At 41.2% G+C, this 22,832-nt stretch overlaps 1 protein-coding gene and 1 pseudogene across 1 annotated transcript; both read right to left on the minus strand.

Annotated features, from left to right (window-relative positions):
• Window positions 1-2,795: 2,795 nt before the first annotated feature.
• LOC102716125 lies at window positions 2,796-11,506 on the minus strand (annotated as a pseudogene).
• A 2,181-nt stretch (window positions 11,507-13,687) lies between these two features.
• Window positions 13,688-18,550, minus strand: LOC102718822 (AT-rich interactive domain-containing protein 2-like). The gene is made up of 4 exons (XM_006652036.3): window positions 17,763-18,550; window positions 14,648-15,711; window positions 14,330-14,492; window positions 13,688-13,933 (listed from the first exon to the last, which is right to left on the minus strand). Exons 1-2 carry the CDS (start codon window positions 18,465-18,467, stop codon window positions 14,812-14,814), a joined length of 1,605 nt encoding a protein of 534 aa, XP_006652099.1. The 5' UTR covers window positions 18,468-18,550; the 3' UTR covers window positions 13,688-13,933; window positions 14,330-14,492; window positions 14,648-14,811.
• Between the last annotated feature and the right edge of the window lie 4,282 nt (window positions 18,551-22,832).

Consider the following 22,832-nt stretch of genomic DNA (forward strand, 5'->3'; position numbering starts at 1 on the left):
TTTCTTGTGGGATCGTATTTTTATATTTTCAAAAGTACATTTAATTGACGGTTAAAACACCTCATACAATACATCATTTCATTTTTGATATTACATGATAATACATGTAAGACAATAGCTACTTCTATAAAAGTGTGCGCATGGTTTTATTTAGTTGAAACTCAATTTATCTATTCATTAATTATTTTCCACGTTACAAAAATAATTGGCATGACACCCTACTCAATATAAAAACAACATTATTAATTAGACCTGTAATACTCAAAATTAACATTATTATTACTAGTAACAATAACACATATTCGAGCTAAGCAAGCAATGTTTAGAATCAATAACCTCTTAATAAAAACTCACACGCACAGGTTCAGTGTATGTCGTCCATACTGCCGGAGAGACGACGACATTCATGCAGCAGAAAATTATCTGGGAACATCCAACGAATCTGGCCTGCCCAACTCACGTCCAAAGAAGCGGTTGGTAAGCTCGTAGTACGTGCACACTGATGCTGCATGGTAGGAGTAAAAAGGAGCGGCGGCTAAAATGTATATATTGGACTTTGATTTGTCCATGTTCCATGTTGATTCAGTCTCTGCTCATTTCTCTAGCTGTGTTGTTTGAGGTATATTAGCATATATTCAGAAAAAGTTCTCAAACAAAAGGACTAGACAATTTCACATTTGATACTTGAATACAGTGTAAAAGTATAGAGTATATGGTATATTGGCGTATAGGTAATTCTAGTTAAGATCAATAAGCCTATTTGATCACCCTTTTGTGTTCTTGAATAGGCATGTTGCGGAAATTTAATAGGTGCTCGATTCAGATAGATAGCCACCTGCTTATAGTACGATGCGCAAGAACTTTTTGATGATGTAGAGGCTGTGAATGACCTTACCCATGTCATGGATCTTTACAATGATGGTATCGAGATGTATGCAAAAATCCTCATGTGTCTTGTTTTGATTGAATCCCACGATTTGAATTGTTGGCAGAATGCTTGCTCTTTTATCTGCTGGCACCACCACAGAACAACAAAAAAGCGCTAGGACATCAGTGCCGGTTTCCTACTCAACACGGACAGACAAAAAAATGAGGCACCCTCATGCCCAAAACAAACACCCGACACAAATTATCCCCTATTTATGCCGGGTCTTATAAATAACCGCGACAAAAAAAATATGTTGGTCAATGAAAATATCAACGAATAATGGGTGGGAATTACTAGTTGTGCCAGGCAAGTTTCCAAACCGGCACAAAGGAGGGTCTCATATGTGCTGGGTATTATAAAAAAAGAATCTACAAACAAGCCTATTTGTGCCGGGTGACCACCACAAGTGAGTGGTGGGCCAAATAAATGATTCTACAAAGTCGAGCCAGAATGGAGCAAACCCGGAAAAATATCTCATCTCTTTCTCTCTCGATCCCTTCTCTCCCTCTTTCGTCCACTTGTGCACCTAGCCGGCCATGGAGGAACATGAACACAACCTCGCATTCAGCTTGGAGCTTGTATCTCCACTTGGGGAGTAGGAGTACGTTGAAAAACTCTTGTCTTCTTCCTTCGCCAAGCTTGTCTACGTACCTAGCTAGAAAGTTGGAGCTTGTCTGATTGCTTTTGACCAGGGGAGCTGATGCATTTGCGTGTTTGTTTGTTTGTGTGGGGACGTTAGACGGTGACAAATTAATCGAGCTGCTGTGGGAGATGAAGGAGCAGATCCTGGTCACTCGTGGTGGTGGAGCTACTACTTCTCTTGTCGGAGAGGGAATGCTCCAGAAGGGCGCCGTGCTGGGGAAGGTACGCCTCCACCCCACCCCACCCCACCCCAGCCCCTCTCCTCTCCCTCCTACCAAAACCCCCTCTCCTCTCCCTACCGGATGCGGTGGTGGTTGGTCGCCTTGGTCGGCGTTGCCCTCAACTGAGCTAACCTCCATGTACAGTGGTGGCGACGATGGCCTCCTCCATCGGCAGCTCGGTTCAGCTCGGCTCAATTTGAGCAATCAAGCTTGTTGGCCTTTTCATTTAAATTGGTGTACCACACTTTATCTCTCGCTCTTCTTTCAAGATATCAGCCTCGAACACTTGTCTTTCACCGATCTGATTCGAAAAGAGAGGGGTACAAGATTTACATCCCTAGAGAGCCTCAAAAGGTGCCATTTGTAGACTAGCTTGATAAATTCTATTGTACGAAAACTCCGCATAAGGTAGACTTTTGCCCCATGTTCCTCCAAATTAAATCAAGCGCACATGCTCGCAGCATATCCTATAAGATCTGATTAACTCTTTCAATCTGTCCATCGCTCTGAGCATGATAAATGTACTAAAGTTTGAACATGTTCCTATCTCTTCTTGAAGTCTTTGACAAAACTTCGAAGTAAATTGACTTCCAATATCAAATACGATCTTTTTGGGAACTCCATGTAAACACACTATTCGACCCATATATAACATAACCAACTTCTCCCCGGAATAGGTAGTATGTACTAGAATGAAATGTGCAACCTTGGTAAGTCGGTCCACGATCACCCATATGGACTCATGTCTACTTGACGTCCTTTGCAAACTGGTAATGAAGTCCATACCAATTTTTCCCACTTCTACTCTGGGATTTTCAATTGTTGCAACAAACCAGCATGCCTATGATGTTCAGCCTTAACTTGCTGACACAAATCACACAGAGCCACAAACTCTGCTATTTCCCTTTTCATACTGACCCATCAAAACTTATCCTTTAGATCTTGGTACATCTTGGTATTGCTAGGATAAATGGAATATTAGGTTCCATGAGCTTGACTAAGGATCATGTCCTTAAACTCCTTGCTATCAGGTATACATAACTGTTATTCATCCAAACTACACCTTTCTCATCTTCGGTGATATCTCGGGCTTTGTGAACCCGCATGTTCTTTCTTAATTCCTGGGTTTTTGGCTCCTTTTCTTGAGCTCCACAGATTTGATCATAGAGTGTTGGCTCTGCTTCCAAAGCTGCCACGAAACTTGGAGTAACAACTTCTAGTTTCAATTGCACCAAATCATGGAGTAAACCCGCACAAAGGGTTACGACCCAAGTGGTCATACAATAACTCTTAAGGCTAAGAGCATCTGCTACCATATTGGCATTGCCAGGATGATAGTGTATCCCCATATCATAATCCGTGATTAACTCCAACCATATTCGTTGCCTGTTGCCTGAGGATTAGGTTCGGTTGGGTGAACATATACTTCAAACTCGTGTGGTCCGTGCTAGATCTCACAGTGATTACCAATTAAGTAATATAGCCAAATCTTCAAAGTATGTACTATGGCTGCTAATTCCAAATCATGCATGGGATAGTTGCCCTCATGTGGACGGAGCTAATGGGAAGCATCGACAACAACCTTGCCTTCTTTTATTAACACACAACCCAAACCTTGTCGAGATGCATCACAACACACCTAGAAATCTTTCTTCAGATCAGGCAAGATCAAGATTGGTGCGGAAACTAATATCTGTTTAAGCTCCTCAAAGCTATGATCATACTCTGCTGTTCATTTAAACTTGCGCCCAAGAGAGTGGAGAAGTGAAAATTGCAATTGGGGCTGGCTGGGAGGAGAGGGAGGAAGTGGTAAGTGGTGGGCTAGTGTAAGAGGGGGAAGCTAGGCTGGGAAAAAGAAAAGGAGAAAATATAGTGGAGTTTAGGTTTAGGCCTTAGGAGGAATGGAGAAAGAGAGAGGGCCCAAGGAAATCTGGTAGCCCTTTTTATTTTGTTAGGGTTTTTTAGGATTAGAACATTTGTATGATTTCCGGAATGGAAAATTTAATTTTAATAGGTAGCATATGAAAGGAGGTTTCAAATAGACCTTCCGTCCTGCCTTCGAGGAAGGAGCTTTAAGTCTGAATTGAAATTTCTGGACGAGGGAAACACAATGATTGGCTTGGGTTTTCAAGGAGGGGAAGATGAAGTCTATCTTGGCACATAGCCCTAAATACAAGCAATCAATGGAAGTTTTTTAAAATAGGTTTCAATCAGAATATGTTTTTTCTTCAGAGTGAAAATCAGGACGTTACACTAGGCTGGGAATGTGGTGAGAAGAAAAGGAGAAAAAGTTAAATAAATAAAGAAGACAGGTGGAAAAGGAGAAAAGGCTATGTTTTTGCTATAAAATTCCAATCTGTTTTTTTATAGTCAATTCATTTATGAGTCATACTTACCTGTTGTTTATTGCGAGATTTCGTCATGTTACGAGTGAATAAATGCGAGTGTAAATTTTATACAGATAACTAATATAACAAGAAATAGGACATAATACCTGGGTTGAATTATGATTATGTTTGTAGTTTTAGTCTTTCGAAAAAGAGTGTTATTTCTGTACATTTGTAATTTTAGGCTCGTTTTAATGATTTTATATTTAAAAAAATCCCTGTATTGTAGAATAAACATTGGTCAGAATTGTAAAGGATTTGTTATAAATGTCCTTGACTAATATATATCGATCTGTTGCTATCCTTTGATACTACCATTATTCAAAAAGAAAACCTTGTAATAAGTAACCTACAAAAGAGAAACAATGTTGGCTTCACACGATGAAGTTCCAATTAATTCACTGAATCGCTCAAGTCATTGTATTCCTTTTTGAAGGCTATGCAAATGCATTAATTCGTGTAATATTTTCTAGTCTCCAATCCATAAATACATGAATAAAATGTACTAATGGATATCGGAAAGGAACAATGAATGGTCCATATCATGTAATCACACAAAAGAACATGTGCTGCAGTTTATATCAATCACGTACATAATTTATCTCCAGTGTTTTGGAAATAAACACTCAACCGCAGGCAGCCCACCAGGGCGCCCCTCTTATTTTGAGCAAATACATCATCAACAAATCCACACACATGGTACGTCACTCCCATGAGAGACGCACACGAATTAATTTAGTATCAAGCGCACAACAACAACAACAACATATAACTCAGAGTTGCATGAAGCACCAATTTATTCTTGAGAAAGCAAGCAAATTAAGCACTCAAACCACTGCAGCAACAGGAACATGCATGCATGCAGGGCGAAGAAAGCAGCAAGACGTACACCACCACCTTGGTCGATCCACCAGGAAATCTACAGATGATATGACAGTATACAAGTGATTCATTAGTGGACAATATATATATATCAAAGGAACACACACAACTAGCAGTGCGTAGAGAGATGTATATATCTTCCAACAGTTTACTACTCGATCGATGTGTTTCATTTTTAATTAGAACCCATTTGCATTTGGAGTTAGCTAGCAGAGGGATATGATACAACATAGCTTTTATCTACAGCTTGTAAGATCATAAGCATAATTAATATTTTCTGATGAACAATTGGCTTACGATTTGGTTTATAAATTGAATTTGGTTTGGAAACAATTAAGGTGTTGGTGCGAGTGTGTGTAACTAATGTGAGTCAGGTTGCGATATCTGTGCTCGAAAACGGTTGGTTTGTGTCTAGTTGTGCAGGTGACTTGAGGTCAATATCGGTCAATGGCGGTGGGATCGTGACTAAGCTCAGGGAGGAGCTGAGGTCCGGACGATCGAGGATGCTAGGTGACGATATTGAATACGAGTTGGCACATGGTGGAGCAACACCGTGTGGGATGGAATCGTAACGGGCTTCACATGTTGTGTGTGTAAGCGCCGGAAAAATCGGGAAGTAAATCGGATCAAGACTGGATGAGAAAAGGAAAGGAATTTGCTACAGGTTCGGACACTGTAGCAGCGTCGGATACTGTAGCGCACGATACTGTAGCAACCGGATTACTGTAGCGCGCGGCACTGTAGCAACCGGATCGGATTATGTAGCGCGGCGGGTACTGTAGCAGTCGGACTACTGTAGCACGGCTGATTTTGGCATGTTGGATTTGATTAGGAAAACTAAGAGATGAGCCATATTAGTATAAGGAGTCCTACTCCTATTTGGTGATAGACTTTTCGATATAAATAGAGACCGAGGGGTATGCCCCCGGTGTGCTTTTGTGAGACTTAGTTGTTGATTCTAGATCGACGATTTTGATAGGAGTGCTGTTGGTGCACTTTGTAAATACCAGTTGATGCAATAAAGTCAAGATCATTCAATCTACGTTTTCGACTTTCATCTACTGATGATTTTTTGGATTCCGACGATCCGATCGACGTCATAGGAGTGGCGCGATTCGATGATCTGCTCGGCGGCACATGAGCGGCGCGATCAAGGTAGCGGCGACACAGGAGCGACGTGATCAAGGTAGCAAGTCTTCGTCAATTTCTTCGACAGAGGTAATCCTTTATTCCGCGAAAGATTTTTGGGTTTTGTTTTTCCCTACCATTCACCCCCCTCTGGTAGGTTTGTTTGATCTTGTTCGATTCTACACAGATGATAATGCGTATTATACATACATGGAATTGAATTAAGGAGGATAACAACAACAGACCTGATGCACAGCCGGATAACTGAGCCTTCTTGTAGTGCTTGGAGTGGCATGTCTTGAAGAGGGAGGGGTGATGCCCATCCCACTCCAGCTTCTCCCACCACTCCTTCTCACAGTCCACCATAGGGCAGCTGTTGGAGGTAGCCGGGATGCGCTTGAGGCCCCAGCATCCCCTCACCCAGATTGTCTCGAGCTTCGGAGCAAACATCCTCCTGGCGTCACATATCTACTGCAGCTTGGGGACTTCGTGCAGGTAGATAGATATGCTTCAGCTTTGGGAATTCTAGATGATCAGTGGATATTTTACTCAGAGCAACTTTCTCTACGGGGAAGATTTGCCTGACGATGTGGAGGGTCTCCAAGCTGGGCAAGTGCGAGTATGGAGCAGCCCATGATATTGGAAGCACATACTTTAGCTAGCCTCGGGCAGGAGTACAGGTGTATGCTCCGTAGTTGTGCAAAGGATTTATTGTCATCTCCATTGTTCATCTTTCCTGTGCTCCAAATACAATTTGCCATTATGAGCTCAGCTGCTGAAAATACCTTCAGTGATTCAAATACATAATTAGTATAATCAGTAGAGAAGACAGTGCCCAGCTTCCCACATCTCTTGATGTGGCACTGCTGTAGATAGTTCCAATGAATTCCCTTATCTCCCGTCAACATCGCGTGTTTAGGATTCACGCTGGTGATAGAAAAATTGTCATGTACATGCAAAGACTTGGCCTTGTTCATCACAAATGCTACAGCGCTCAATGCTTGCTCACTGACCACATTAGCATAGCTTATCCCCTGACCAATCTCCACATGGAGGTCTAGCTAGTGGCTCAAGTTGCTGTGGTGAACAATTGTCATCGGGATCAATAGCTATCATGTCTAAGATGGCATCCTTGTAGCAAATGGGTTTAGTCATTGCGACTATAGACCTGTGTAGAGGGAGTCCAACTACTTTTTGTGTGTTGTAAGGACCCTAGCTTCCTCTCCTTTTTGAGTGCTATATCTTTCGGGGTAGAAGAGCTGCAAAAATTTAGATGGATCTTATCAAAGCTCCAACAGAAACTGGCATTACTTGTCAACACCAAGGATTGAACAGATCTTATATCCATCGCAACAGCATATGTTTGACGATGCTCTGTTTCAACATGGCAGGCAAATGTGTCAATGTGTAGCACCCTCAGGTTTGGCAATCTTTCCTCTGGCCATAATATGGCGTAGAGCTTCTCACAGCCCAATAGAATTATGCATTCAATACATGGGGCTTGCAAATCTCTCAGGTCAAGCCTTTTCAGAATTGTCCTAGAGAGGTCCAGATCCTTAAGGTTTGGCAATGGCCCTCGCAGCGTGAAGCTCACCAATCTCGAGCAACCAGCTAATGAGATAGATGAGATTTTAGCTTTGTCTCCTGCTCCTGAATCAAAGCTGAGTGAGGGAGGAAGTCCTTGAGGGCCAACTTGTTCCAACCCAAGACAACCATCAAGGATCAATGTCTTGAGGTTAGCTGCACCTGATAGGCTTGGCAAAACTTGTATCAGATTGTTCCTAGATAGGTCGAGGAGCTCAAGCTTTAGCATATGTGCAAACTCATATATTTCTTCAATCTTACCCCATGGTTGAGTAGGCTCTATTACTCGAAGCTTTCGAATGTTCTTCAATCGTTGCCATGCAAAGTTATTGTGCGAAATCTTTTCCTTGTTTATATGTACCTCCCTAATGCTCAATGCCATTTGCTGCTCTTCTGTACTCTCTTGGGGAAAAACCAGTTCGCAGTCTGTGTAGCATACATCTAACACCCAAAGTCTTTGAAAAATCGCCAGTGCTAGACTAGTGTTGTTCTTATCCTGTCTAGCTTCTTGTAGGAGAGCCTTGCATTTATTCAGTCCGAGAAATCTTAAGCTGTGGCAACAATTGAAAGGAGGTGAAGAGAAATTGAAGGTACAATTGCACAATCTTAGTATGTGGAGATTGTTTGCTTCGTGGAATAAGTAATTAGGTAACGATTTGACAGTTTTGAATGCAATAAACAAGGATATTGTATTTCGAGTTGAATTGTTCCTTTTGCCATCATCAGTTACCATAATCCAATGGTTTTGAGGAGTATCCAATATATCACCAAAATCAAGAACTGTGTTAGAAGAGTAGTCCTCTAGCCGAATCTCCTGATGCAGAGCAGCAGCAACCTTCCATGCTTGGTCTTGCTGTTCTTCTTCTTCTTGTACATTTATGATTCCATCACAAACCCAACAATTGTAGGCATGGGTTGCCCAGTTGTAGCCCATGATGTCGCCACCCTGATAATTAAGGGACAACAAATACATGCAGCAATCCGCAACTATGGTGCCATCAAGGCGAAGAAGCTGAGGTGAGTATCGAGTGATTTCTGTAGCCTCTCTCGCTAATAAACCCTTCCAGGTATCTCCTGATAGATAATACAAATTATAAAGGAACAGGTGTGAACTGTCCACCCTTTGTGTAATATTTGGATTGAGCCGCAGCCTCCCTCTGAAGGTCCAAAGCATTCTGTTATCTATAGGATTAAACCTATCATTGAGGGGGAAGCCAAAACTGGCTATATCAACCATGTCATCACTTCCATTGTTTAGAATCAACAAGCATATGCGGTCCATAAAAGCTCTATCTATAGGTCTCCCTTCCGATATCTGCAATCTCAGCTCTGGAGCTTAATTTCATCAAGCCCGCTGAAATCCTCCTCATCCTGTCTGTCGAACAAATCCATTACATGCTGCTGAGGAAGCAGCTTGAGTTCATCCACTGCAGTGCCCTGGAGCAGTCGACATGGATGATCCTGTCAAACTTGTTCCTCAGAGATGGCCCTGGATTTTCTGCTATCGCTCTGAGCACCGCAGAAGCACCCACTCCAGCCCACCCCTCAAAGTAGATGGCCTTATGTGCACCAATCCTCCAGGTATGGGATTATTTCTTGCACCGCCACCTCAACGGTTTCCGAGTATATCTTTCCATGACAATTAATTACTGGTAGCTGATCTCACTCTCACCCTATATAGCCGCAAATAATATTTACTTGGAGCTAACATGCATCGTCGATCCAACGGGTGGATAATATAATATTGCTAAATAAACCCCTGCTTCCTTGTGTTAATTGGTGTCACAAATAATTAAGCTATCGATTCATGCATATGCTGTCATCTCATATATGCATGCAAGGAAAAAGTATACCAAGTCCTATGTTGCTGCTACGTGATATATAGGAGTCAAATGCATTCAGATTTTAAACTCAAGGCAAAAACTATAAAATTCCATCATATTACATACAAAATTGAAAATCTGGAAATAGAGTTTAATCTTAAAAACCATGAGTTTGTTTAACTAAAACTAGAGGATTGCTCCATGTAGTTTTGCGCAGAGTAATTTAATATACAATTCCAAAATTTTATTTCTATATATAGCACTATATAGAAGTATATTCGGATTTCACGTACAACTTTTAGCTTCTATTGATATAAGGTTTGGATTTCTTATGCAACTCTTATCTTCTATTTATATAATGTTTGGATTTCATATTCAACTCTTATATTAAATCTCTTTTGGTATAAATTGGATTTCTTATAAATATTATTATAATCAGTACGTACCATGATCTAACGGTTAAGATATTTTTCTTGTTTATTAGATTAATGTATAATTTCTAGTCTCAAGAGTGTACCACCCAAATTTTTTGGGCTGTTAAAAACTATTTTAGTAAAATCCTATCTACCAAAACCTTGGATCTTTATGCGATCATAAGGACCTAAAGTGCCAAGATCTCAATTTCCTTCCTTTGAACCCTCTTGGAAACCCAAAAATCTCCACCTCAAAGTATTCAATCCAAATTTCTTATCCTGGAGTTCGAATTATTGCAATTGAATTTTCCTCCAATAACCTCTTCCTTTTCAAAATATGAAACTCCTTCAACTTCTCCTTTCAAAATCTATCCTAAGACACTATTCCAAAAATCCATACCCATTCCTTCAATTCCTAATTCAAAATCTCAAATCAAAAGCCTTCAAATCAATTCCTGAAAAATCTCAAATTTTAATATTTGGGTCAATTTCTCCCCTTTCTCATTATGGGTCTAGCCTACCTCCTCCCACCTCTCTCTTCCTTTCTTCTCGTTTCCCTCTCTCTCGGGCTGCCGTTGTCACCCCCTTGTTTCATTGTCGCCGAACCACCTTCACTGACATCACACCACTGCCGCCCCGCTTCACTCTTCTTTCTCTTAGCCATCATCACCAACACACACCGCCGCTCCTATCTCCCCCTAGTGTCTTCTTTCTCTTAGCCATCATCACCAACACACACCGCCGCTCCTATCTACCCCTAGTGTTGTCTACCCACGTGCCACCGCCGCCTCCCTTGGCCAGCACAGCCATGTTGTGCTAAACTCCCGCTCTATCGCCTTCAACCACCACCTTCATACTCAAAGCCTATAAATCACCCACCCTGTCGCACCAATGCCTCGGCATCAAGCAAGCTCGACCTCACACCTAAGCCTCATCGGCAACGCGATGTTTCCTCCTTTCTCCAATGAGCTCCGATCCACTTCTCTAGTGATATCCCTACCCATTTTCTCACCTTCTCCAATTCAAACTCCCCACACTCAATTACTCTTCTCTGCAAAACAAACTACCATGGAAATAGATGGTGGCGGTAACCTCATGTCGCACGACCGAACTTGAGCATGCCAGGAAGGGATGGCAAAATCCCTGTCGCGACTGAGGATCCGCCCCGATGGAGCCGAGGCCACAAATTTTTTCCCTACGAGCCCCGAAATACATATAGGCGCACTAAATATTTATTTTTAAGCCCACTAGTCCCAGTAGCCCAGTTATTAGAGCATATATAAACCTTCTTAAACCTAGCTAACCCTAAATTTTCCTCTCACCCATGTAGGCACACTGTCGTTGCTCCTCGATCTCAACACACATGCTCGAGCACTTGGCATCGCGCCCGCAACGCGCGCATCGCTACCGGTCACCTCCCCCTCGCCTCTCCCTGTTGCAGCCATCACCGCCCCTCGCCACCCGTTGGCTGCAGCCGCTACCTCCTGCTGACCTCCATTGTCGCCCTCGGCTTTGCGCATGCCATTACGCCGGCCAGCACCGCTACCCTCGGCTCCTCTGTGTCACGCCGTAAACCCGTGGATCCCCAATCGTGGCCAGGGATCTGCCGAGGTCAGGACCATTCTTGACCAACCCGGCGCCATTGCCAATCCTAGTGCCAGCCACCTCTACCATCTGTGTTAGTCAGAGAGTTTGCTGTGACCCTGTCTCCCTTCCGCCGGCGTGTCTCTCTCGCCGGAATCGTTTGCGGCCACCGCAGACCCTAGGATGGCCGCCGGCCGGGTCAAACCATTGGTCCGTGCCTACGTGGACAGCCACGTCGGCCGACCGTGGACGCGCGCTACACACCTCGGCTGGGACAGAACTCATGTATACATGCAAGGAAATAGAGACACACTGGTGCATGCATCATCGATCAGAGATCAGGTGAAACACATTCGTTTACTTTTACCGTGCTTTCTGCCTACATATATATGCTACAAATAAATAAGGCACGGTCCCTTAATTAATTATAGTACTATTACCTAGCTAGTATCAAAGGGAAAGAAACGAGACGACATATATGAGTTCATCACTTCCAACCGACCACTGTTTCGAAAGTGCATACAATTAATTACCACACGTATTTGTACGTATTCTGAAGATGAAAAGTAATAATAATACCTGCTCAGGCATGGTGAATTTCTTGGCTCTATCTCAGATGACCAGGAAGCACAAGAAAGAAGAAGAAGATCCACAAAATACATCTAACCCATGTCACGTCGATGTATGGATCCAGAGGGCTGGGATCTCCACTTCCCCTGCAACAACAACAAAGTAAGTTTTTATTCAAGATGGCCATGAATTGATTAATCCATACACCTATTGCTTAACTAGAAGAACAAACAAAACCTGAATGTAATAATTAAGAGCATACTAGCTGGCAATACTACCTGGTGGCTGGCAGATAGTGAAGGGAGAGCTAGCTGTTTGGGACCTGGGCTGCTGTTTTAATTCTTCCCGTAGATCGATCTTTGCTCAACTGTGCCTCCTTCCCTTAGCTATAGTGGTTTTCGCGCTTCCTTTTACAAAGGAATATATGCGATGGGATGCTTGGCTCTTTGATCTTTGCTCTTTGCTTGTGCCTCCAGTGAACGAATAAAGATGAAATTAAAGCTGACTCGTAACTGCCCCCCACATTCCATCCAAAGCCAACAATTTACTCAGAGGTTTCAGAGCAGTATAACTTCTTCGTATCGCAGGAATTTTACATAGATATTTTTATAGTCGATGGTACCATGAGTTATATTTTGTAATACAAAATTTGATACCTCTATGTATTTACACCAAAATTATTAGGGTAAAATTTGATACCTGCTGGTACATGAGTTACACATGTTATGTTGCGTGTGACAGAACCCATTACACAAAGAAGTATTCTTCTTTCGTCCCTGCTTTATCTTTCACACAACAATATACGATACAACAATGGAGTTCCATTGCGAGAAGAAACAGTAATCTTTCAGAAAACAAAACGACTCAATAATGGAAATCCATCACAAGTAGAAACATCAATCTTTCACACCAGATTCAACGCAATGTTTACATAGTTATACAAAAAGATTCAAGCAAGTGTATAACATTCGCCCATATATTTCAACAGGCAGAACATCATTCACTTTGTTCGGTACCTTCAAAGGATAAAGTAACGAACAGAATACAGACAACTGGCCGGTTCCTTTCTTGCAACGTACTGAACTAGCATAACTGTTTGTTACCAGCGATGAGACTCTTCTCCAGGTTGATTAGTACAAAATTTCAGTTAAAACCTTCTCCCATTTACATGTCTATCCCTTTCAATCGAAGAAAATCAAGAGACAACACTACTGCAAAACATGATAGATTTCTAGCTCAAAATCTCTAACAGCTGATTACAGCCGATACAACAAACGGAGCCATGTTTTCAGAGCCTTTGGAGATTACAGACAGAATAAAAATAACTAAATTGAATATCATACAGTAGTTAATGAGGGTATTTTTGCGGATGGTAGGTGAGCTCAAATCATTCAGATGAGGCCTTTAGGTTAGTTCACTAACGGCACAAAAAGTCCGTGCCTTGTGCTTGTATACAGAGCACGTGAAGGGAGTATGCTTTTTGTTCATAATGTATTTTTGTTTGTGGGGTACTCTAATCTCATCATGAACCATTTGAGATTACCTCCAATCTCTAATTGTTATTCATTACAAATCGTTTGACATAAGTAAACCACTAAAAGATCAAGAACAGTTAGTGATTACCCATCCGGATCACTAACCAATGGTTTCTAATCCTTTTTTCAACAGTTCGAAACAACACTTTATAGCTTTATACCATTAGAGATTACTCTCCGTGTGGCCAACGAGATTTTTATATGGCCACGAATTTTCAAGATGGAAGATACCAAATCTACAAAAGAAATTACACAACACAATTCTCTGATGTTAGTCAATCAGACAGAAAGAACTCATATGTACAGAATCCACAAGAGGAATATGCAGAATATCATACCCAAAAATAAAATGCAATGATTTTCTTCTATAAGCTGACAACAAAACGGGGCATTTATCGACCATATATATTGCAGGCCAAAAGGAGACGACAGACTAAAGCCTGAAGGGAAGGTTGCTATCAACATACTGAAACTACAAAGAAAATCTAAGAAATAGTTTCAGAAGATTGATCTCTACATACAGGTACATGGAAAAGGAGCCTAGAGCATGGTACAGTTAATCGTACTACCGTGCAATGTATGCAAGTCTACTTTACACAAAGGATAAAACTAGAAAATGGTACATGTGATACCTTTAAGGAAGTATTGTTAAAGCCACTACCATTGCGCTCTTTTTCACCTAGTGGATGTAATAGATCCATGTGACTGTTCAAATATTAGTGACACTACACACCAGGCTTCTTTATCAAAACTTGCCTCCAAACCTCACTCGCAGATCAAGCTTCGGTCAATGTTCTGCAGTTAATCATGTGCATTTCCATCAACATAATAAAATCAATGGGTGAAAGTATTCATCTGATCAGAAACTTTCATTAAGGAAAGAAGTGTGTTAAAACATCAATCGGGTTCTCTATGTCTAATCAGAAACGGTTGGCAATGAAAGAACTTACTTCCAAGCTTCAAACAACTTCTCTATGTCTTTCAGAAACCTTTAGCAATGAGAGAAGTTAAACACCAAACTCAAGTCCGCCTGTTTAGATCTTATCCAAAACTCTCAACAGTGAGAGAAGTTAATTGCCGAACTTTCATCATCTTTGTTAGTGCTCATCAGAATCTACTGATCGAGATCCATGCAGTGTGTACTTTCAATGCAAACAGTATACCTGGAACTGTCATACTTAGTTGCATAATAACCAAGGTGGTTACCCAAGAATCTAAATTCTGTCTCATCCTCATCATCACTATCTATGTTATTTGGAGTCATCCTGTTTTGGTAACACCTACGCCTAAGTAAAAAGCAATTAAAATAGTAGCTCACAAGTTCTTTCCTACTTTTTGACTGAAAAAGTGTATGGAGATGCTTCCAAAAATTCCTTCCTGAAGATGGGGCATTAAGCTGCACGCAAGCCTTGAAATTCGCTTCCTCTTTATTTGTCCAGCAAAGTGCGATTTCCTCTCCCATAAGATCAAATCCCCATGCATAGAAAGCTGAACCGAGTTCTTGTCTCAGCTGAAATCTCCTTTCTGCAACATGAAACCTAACACATTCTACTGATCCAGGAAGGTTGCAGCCACAAACATCTTCTCTACCTTTGCCAACAGGGTCACAAAAACGTGATGCTTTCATGTTTTCATTTTCTGGAGGCCAGACCTTTGTTCCCAACCATTTCCTGGTTTCTACATTGTCATAGTTTACAGGCATCTCACCAGTCCATTGTGGCACCTGTGCTTGGAACTCAGAGCCAACTGGTATTTTATTCCTCTGCTGACTTGTAAAAAGCCAGCCGTCACAGTTGTGATGTTTCCTACTCTCATATTTCACTTGTCCAATCACGCTGTTCCCTTGTTCCATGCCAACTAAAGAGCCACTTATGTTCTCTACAACTGTTAATTCATTTATATCTGAACCAGGCTGTGGAACCACAAATTGAATTTTTTGACTGCATCTTACTGGTGCCTCAATTCTGCCAGCAGTGGAGCTCATGCAGCACTTGCAATCCACTGGAAATATTTCCTGCCAGCAACATAAAGAAAGAGGTTACATCAGCTGCTAGGGAAAGCTTATGTACAGGCAATCGCACTTTCATCTTTGGCAATAACATTTTTCAAATTTTGCACTTCCTTTGGTGAAAAAGCAAGATGTAAATGGATTATGGTACTCTGGTAGTTCCATTTGGTGCAACACCTTTAGAATTTCAAGTGTTTCGTTAAAGGAATAATCTCCTGTATACTCCTAAAATTTTAGCTAATCCCTTCTATGCCCCTCAATTTTGCTCACTTTCTTGTACATCCTCAAAATTTGATTTTGATCCCTTCCATGCCCCTTCCATCAGTTGACCGTCTAATTTCTATAAAATTGATCATTTTACCCTTTAGATGAACATATAAATTTATGAATTATATTATTGAAAATGTAAAAGTTTATCATATGAGACTATTAATAGCTATGAGTTTGCTATACGATACATTATTTATGATAAAATTTATTTTTAGATAATAAAATTAAAAAATATGTATTTATTTTATTTTTGAAAAGTCAAAAAATGAGGAGTGTTCATACAAAGATAGGACTACCAATGATCACGATATTTTTTTTAAGAGTGCATTCGATAAAAAAAATCTATTGTCCTATTAAATTTCAAATAAACAATTAATTTATTGTGTTGTTTTATTTTTAAAATTTATGTCAAAATTTTCCACACTAATTATTTAGTCTCATTAGTTACACAAAATGCACTCAAACAAAATTTTCAATTATTTTTCAAGCTTATATTCAAACATAAAACATCAAGGGCATTAAAGACATTTGTCACAAACTTAATAGTGAAATAAAGGAAAATATAACGGCAGGGGCATGTAAGGGATCAAGTTGAAATTTCAAGGGTATAGAAGGGATAAGGTAAATTTCAAGGGTATAGAAGGGATTAAGTGAGTTTTTAGGGGTATACAGGGATTTTACCCTAAAATAAATATGATTTCTGACTAAGTAGTGTTGCTAAACTGAACAATAACCCCACACTGAATTGTGATTCTTGCGACTCAAGGTTGCTATTGGAGGACTGGAGGATCTATGGTCCGTAGATCACTCCACACCATTTTTGCAGAAATAGAATGCTAAATGTAGCAAAATATGAGCAAAAAGTATGTCTCAGTGTCATGGAAGTTATCATTTACTCCCTGCGGTAAAGATAATTTGATGTTATCAACAGGAAAATACAGTGCAAGTCATTTACTCATTTTCACTGTCCAAATGTCAAATAATTCTGGCTGGAGGGAGTACATAAAAGAGTTGATACGAGGAAAATCTAGAAGGTGGAGCAAAACAAGGACTCATGATCAGTCTCAAGCATGGAAGTTATGAACAAAAAGTATGTCTCAGTATCATGCAAATTATTGATTACTCCCTGCGGTAAATATATTTGACGTTATCGAAAGCCAAATACAGCGCAACTCATTTTCACTGTCCAATAATTCCATCCGGAAGGAGTACATAAAAGAGTTTACATGAGAGGAAAATCTAGAAGCTGGAGCAAAACGAAGACTCACGGTCAGTCTCAAGTTGAGTTGAAACCATAACACATCTGCCTAGGAGAGAGCAGTGACATTAGTTATTCATAAAAAGAATTTGCTAATGCTATTACCATTCTAGAAAAATTATACTATTAGCTATTTTGTAGCAACTTATGATGATTAGATAACTATGGGTCGAAAGAGAAGAACAAACATGGAAGGAAAGAAACGTCTTTCCCTAACAGTAGCTTTTCTGTTGGCATATATTCTTAGTCATCTTCCAATCAATTGTTTCTGTGCAATATACAAGAAAAACAAAATGTACTCTTCAAATTAACCCAAAAAATGGCACACTATCACATCGATACATTAGCACGTTAGTCTTTTCTCAAGAATCATAATCCATTGGATTTGAGTAAAAAGACGGTACTACCGTCAACTGGTGAATCGGCATATAGTTAAGCTAACCTCAATTTGCATTCATGCATCAAAACAAAATGAAAGGATAAACATTTAGATAAAAGGATGGCCAAGTGACTAAGGTATTGAAGTAACCTGCAGGTGTGCACCATTCGTCATGCTTGCACGGCGAGCCCTCTTCCCAAACACCGCCTTCCTCGCCGCCAATGCCAGTGAGTAGTACCCATTCGTCAAGCCGGCAGCCATGGTGCCTGCCTCGCAGGAATCCTGGGCAAGCTCCCGGACCCAATCCAACATCCCAACCATGTCATTTCGCTTCCTCTTCAGAATGGCGTCTTGCTGCTCTCTGCAACTGCATTCCAAGAGCAGCTCTTGATTCTCCCTTCCATTGGAATCAAACAATTGCTCCGGCTTCTTGCTCCCATTGCCATCCAAGAACGGCCCGCGCGCCTCGACGAGCCTCTGGATCCAGCGGTCTAGGGCGCCAAGGTACTTGTAGTATATGAGCTTCACAGGCGCCGCGAGGGTGGCGTCGAGGCAGACGGACTCGGCGGCGGAGGCCCAGACGCCGGGGGACGACGAGGTCGCGTCGTAGCCGCCGGCGGCGCGGACGGCGGAGAAGAGGCGGAGCAGGTCGACGCGGCTCCCGTCGCCAAGCTTCGCAGGGAGCGGCCGCACCACGCGCCCACCTGGGTAGACCTCGCGGAGGAACGCGGCGAGGACGGCGTCGAACAGCTCCGAGGGGTCGGAGGCCGCGGCGTCGCCGATCCGTAGATCGGCGCAGAACCCGAGAAACTGGAGCTTGCTGAGGATGGATAGGACGTCGCCGGCGGGGTCCATGGGAGGGGGAGTCTCGCCGGCGGCGCGGTCACGGCGGTGGGTCACTGTGGCGCATTTGCCCTTTTTCTCTGAGTTTTTTTTTTGTTTATTTTTGGGTTTTGTTGTCTCTTTTTTTCCGTTTTTATGGTGTGTTCGGTACGTACCCGGCGCGGTAACCGCGGTAACTGAGCAGGCGTGTAGCACAAAGATAATGGTTTAGAAATTAAATTTAAGAAGAATTTTAAAAAAAGAATTTAACCAAAAAATATATCGTATTGCTTGATATATATACAGTATGGTTTTGTTAACGAAATTGATGAAAAAGTATATTTACAACGTAATTAAAAATCGTAAGTGAGAAGTCCAGGAAAAATTAAAAATGACACTATTCATTTGAAGACCCATCAGGGCCCAAGATGAGTGGGGACCAAATATTTGTCCTCTACCCACGGACAGAGGACCACAAGTTTACCGTCGTTTTTGTCCAAGCAAAGGAGGCTGATCGCACATCGTCAGCGTCAAATCCGTTGCCAACGTCCGCTGGAAGGGAGAACTGTGCGACTTTGGATGGAAACCGCGACTACAGAGGCGGTTACCGTCGACACGATCGAGGCAGCGCGCAGTTCCCGTCTTGGTTTGTGCGTTGACAGCGACTTCCATGCTTGGTGTCGTGTGACTACTAGCGGTAATCTCCAGTCCCTGTGTTTGCTCGGGGTTTCATCTATGGGTGGTACCCGTGCTGTAAACCGTGGTTACCGTGTGCCCTAACGAGATTTATCAATAGAAACAAGGGATTTGTGTTGGTATGAAAGTTGTGAACAAATTGTGTTTCATGGTAGCCTATCGCAAATAATATTTCATAAGAAGATGGTTCAGAATATTTAATTATGGAGTCATTGTTAATTTGCGGTAGGCACATACTGTAAAAAATGTTGAAATACATTGATGGATATAGGGAAAGTATGTATAGAGGAAAATTATATGTGCATGTCAGTATATATATATAATAGTTTTGTTTGTAATAATTAGCAGTAGATAGAATTGTGACGCAAAAATTAAAATGAAGTTGTTGTTACTTGTTAGTGATATGAATGATTTGGTGAATGGTGATATGAATGTTTATGTTTGTATGTTGCTATTTGTAAGATATAGTGATAGTACTGTAGGTATAAAGCATGATTTATTTGATAGCTACATGGACGCAGGTGATTTATGGCGTGTTATAAGATGAGGACCAAATTATTCATGGGATCCTTTCACTCCAGAAGATAGCTACAACTCGCATAGTTCCAGTAGCTTCCATGAAACTACCTATCCAAGCTACACATATCATCGTCCTGTTTTAGCTATTTGTCCTCATGTTATATGGGTGTATGAGTGGCAAGAGCCATAGTGGAATGCTCAGCACAATGGCAATCAATTGCTTGCTGGACTGGCTAAACTTGGCAAGACTACCAGGCGAGATTGCTTCAAATGCAAAGTCTGATGCTCTATATTTGTTGCAATGTGAAGAATTTAGATAAGATCATGCCAAAAAAAATATCCCTATAACATATCATGGATGTTACAAATATAGCTACATAATATTTTTGCTATTTTTCTTGTATTTTTATAGATTTTTCAAAAATAATTTGTAATTTACATCTCTCTGATTGCACTAGCCACGGTTTTCGGTTGAATCCGCGTGATTTTGACGTGGAATCCACAGTAACCGCCATTTTTGAACTCAAATTTTTCAGATACGAATTTATCGTGGTTTTGGCGGTGTACGCTGTAACCGGTGTTCCGTCATGCCGTGGCACGGATGGGACCGACGGTAAGTGCAATCATGCCTCCGAGTACGTATTTAGATCTCTAACCGTCTAGAGATGAGAACAGGAGCAATTCTCTCCCGCATGCCTGACACGAGGCTTAGGGGAGGAATATGGAAAAGAAATTGGATATCCGATATTATCCGAGTTCAAACCTAAATCCACTAAAATATGGATGAGACGATCTATATCCGCCCACATGTTCCATATTATCAAATATGTAATAAAATATATTATGAGTCCATGTATAAACATAAAAATATATTGAGTCCACATATAAAAATGATAAAAATTCACTTAATCACTATTTCATGAGCTCATAAGTAGTATTGTATTTTTTTTCCTTAAAATATTTTATTCCAATCAACTCCCTATATGGGACAAACAATATATTATAAGGCACTACCTGTACCCCGTTCCGAATTATAAAGAAACTATAGGTTAGGGTATGAGAATGCTATGATCCGATCGTATCCGGCCCCGACTTCACCCTACTAACAGTAACAGTTGTTGTGTCTTAATATATGAATCTGAAAGGTGGGACAGCTTAGACGCTAATGACCAAGTTACGATAAAAAGTAAGTGAAAGGAGCTGTGTCCATAAGATTACTTGGATGTGTCCTATGGTGCCCTCGTTTTCGTTTTTCAATACGAGAACTCTCGTGAATTAGAGTACCAATCTCTAGAATTAGTAGTTGGTACTTCACAAATACAATGATACAATGTTGTTTCATCAAATATTCATACACAGAGGTCTAACATAGATTTATTATATAATAAGCATGTAGGCACTAATAGAGTTTAGAACGACATGGTTCGTGAATTATGACGCAGAAACATAATTGGATAAGACAGAATGTAAGTAGCCGCCAGCCATTGCCACAATCAACAACCGTAAGTACAACTAATGGCTGTTGTCACACTTAGAAATTACACCAATTTTTGAACAATGGGTATGTAACAAATATCAATCTAGGACCGCCGCTAGGTAGTCGCCGCTCCGACGCTGTGCTAGCCGATCCGTCCTCGCCGTAAGCCATCACGCTCACGCCTGTGCACTGGCGCCGTCGCTGCCGCTCGTGCCGCTGCCGCCATCGCTGCCGGTTCGGCACTGCCGCTTGCCACCTGGCCGCCTTGTGCGCGTTCTTGGCCACCCAATTGCTCTCGACGGATCTGATCCGGCGATTTTCCCCCAGCACGCGTGGACTTGTCCACCGTGTACCCGACTCCCGTGAGTCACTGAAAGGTGGGGACTAATTGTCGGCGCCACCTCTCCCCTCGGTGACATCATAAAAAGGTATTAATTGCGCAATAAATAGTTATATAGTTCCATAAATTGATTTAAATGGCCCAAAACTTCTAAAACTATATGGTACCCCGTGCGTTGCTGCGACGTTACATGAGATTCATTAGTATTATTCTAATATGAATTAAGCTTTGCATAGCCGATGATGGGAAATTAAAATTATAGTTTCATATGGAGTAACGCGGGTACTGCATATATGTGTGTCTAGATTGCACACATATAATCTAAATTGCAGAGTTCATAGAAACAAAAAAAGATTAAGAGCTGACTGCTTTATAAAATATAAGTCATTCAATCTTTGAAATCATGGTCTTCTTGTTTGCTGAACCCACACAAAGGAAATGAAGCCAGTTAGCACCCCAAATATATAATAAAGAATGTTGAGGATAAGTACTTAACTGCATATGTTTTGCAATATAAACACTAGTTATTAGTCTTGGTGTAAACCAAGAACTAATAAATTATTTTTTATTTACACCCACAATTGGTGAACAGATGACTAATGAGAGAAATTAGAAGACGTCAAACAAATAAATAAGAATTAGCGGCCATGAACTGCAGAGAACTTTTTTTTTTTTTTGCAATGAACTGCATAGAACTGAAACATGCAGAAGAGTTAATGGGCGATGGAGAGTCATCTGTACCAGTCCATCTGCGTACTCGAACTGCAAGGAGTTCAGGTACAAATAAACAAAATATTGTATATTCCAGAAAGGAGCAAAGCACAACAGATGAGAGCACAACCTACTCAAGATTATAATCATGACAGTATAACCTTGCATCTTTACGAGAGAATGATGCATAGAATTAGGTGAAACTGTAGTTTGAAAATCAAACCTGATGTCAGCTGGCCCATAACTCCACATATAGGAACATAATCGAAAGCAAATGAAGCGCATATTGTAGATTCCAATCAACAGATCGAGGAGGATTAGACAACATGACCAAGATGTCCACTGTCAAGTCACGCGGAACATTGGCTAGTTTATGGTCGTTGCAGCCCAGTAAGGGAAAACAACATGGGTTGTTCGATGGAGTTGCCAGCCTCCGGGATTGAAAAAGTTAACAGAGGCCATTCGATTGAGATCCAACATTTGAGGCTAAAAGGGGTGACGTGGAAGCATCAAATTGCAGAGAATTGGTAATAACTACACTAAGTGGGGATCATCTTTATAGGTATATAGGATTCATAATTAATTCATACAAACTCCAAATTGAGCCATTCAACTTGTAAAATTCATCTAAAATTGAGATCTACCTGTTTGTTTA

This window comes from Oryza brachyantha, chromosome 4 (genome assembly GCF_000231095.2).
Source record: "Oryza brachyantha chromosome 4, ObraRS2, whole genome shotgun sequence".
Lineage (NCBI taxonomy): Eukaryota > Viridiplantae > Streptophyta > Magnoliopsida > Poales > Poaceae > Oryza > Oryza brachyantha.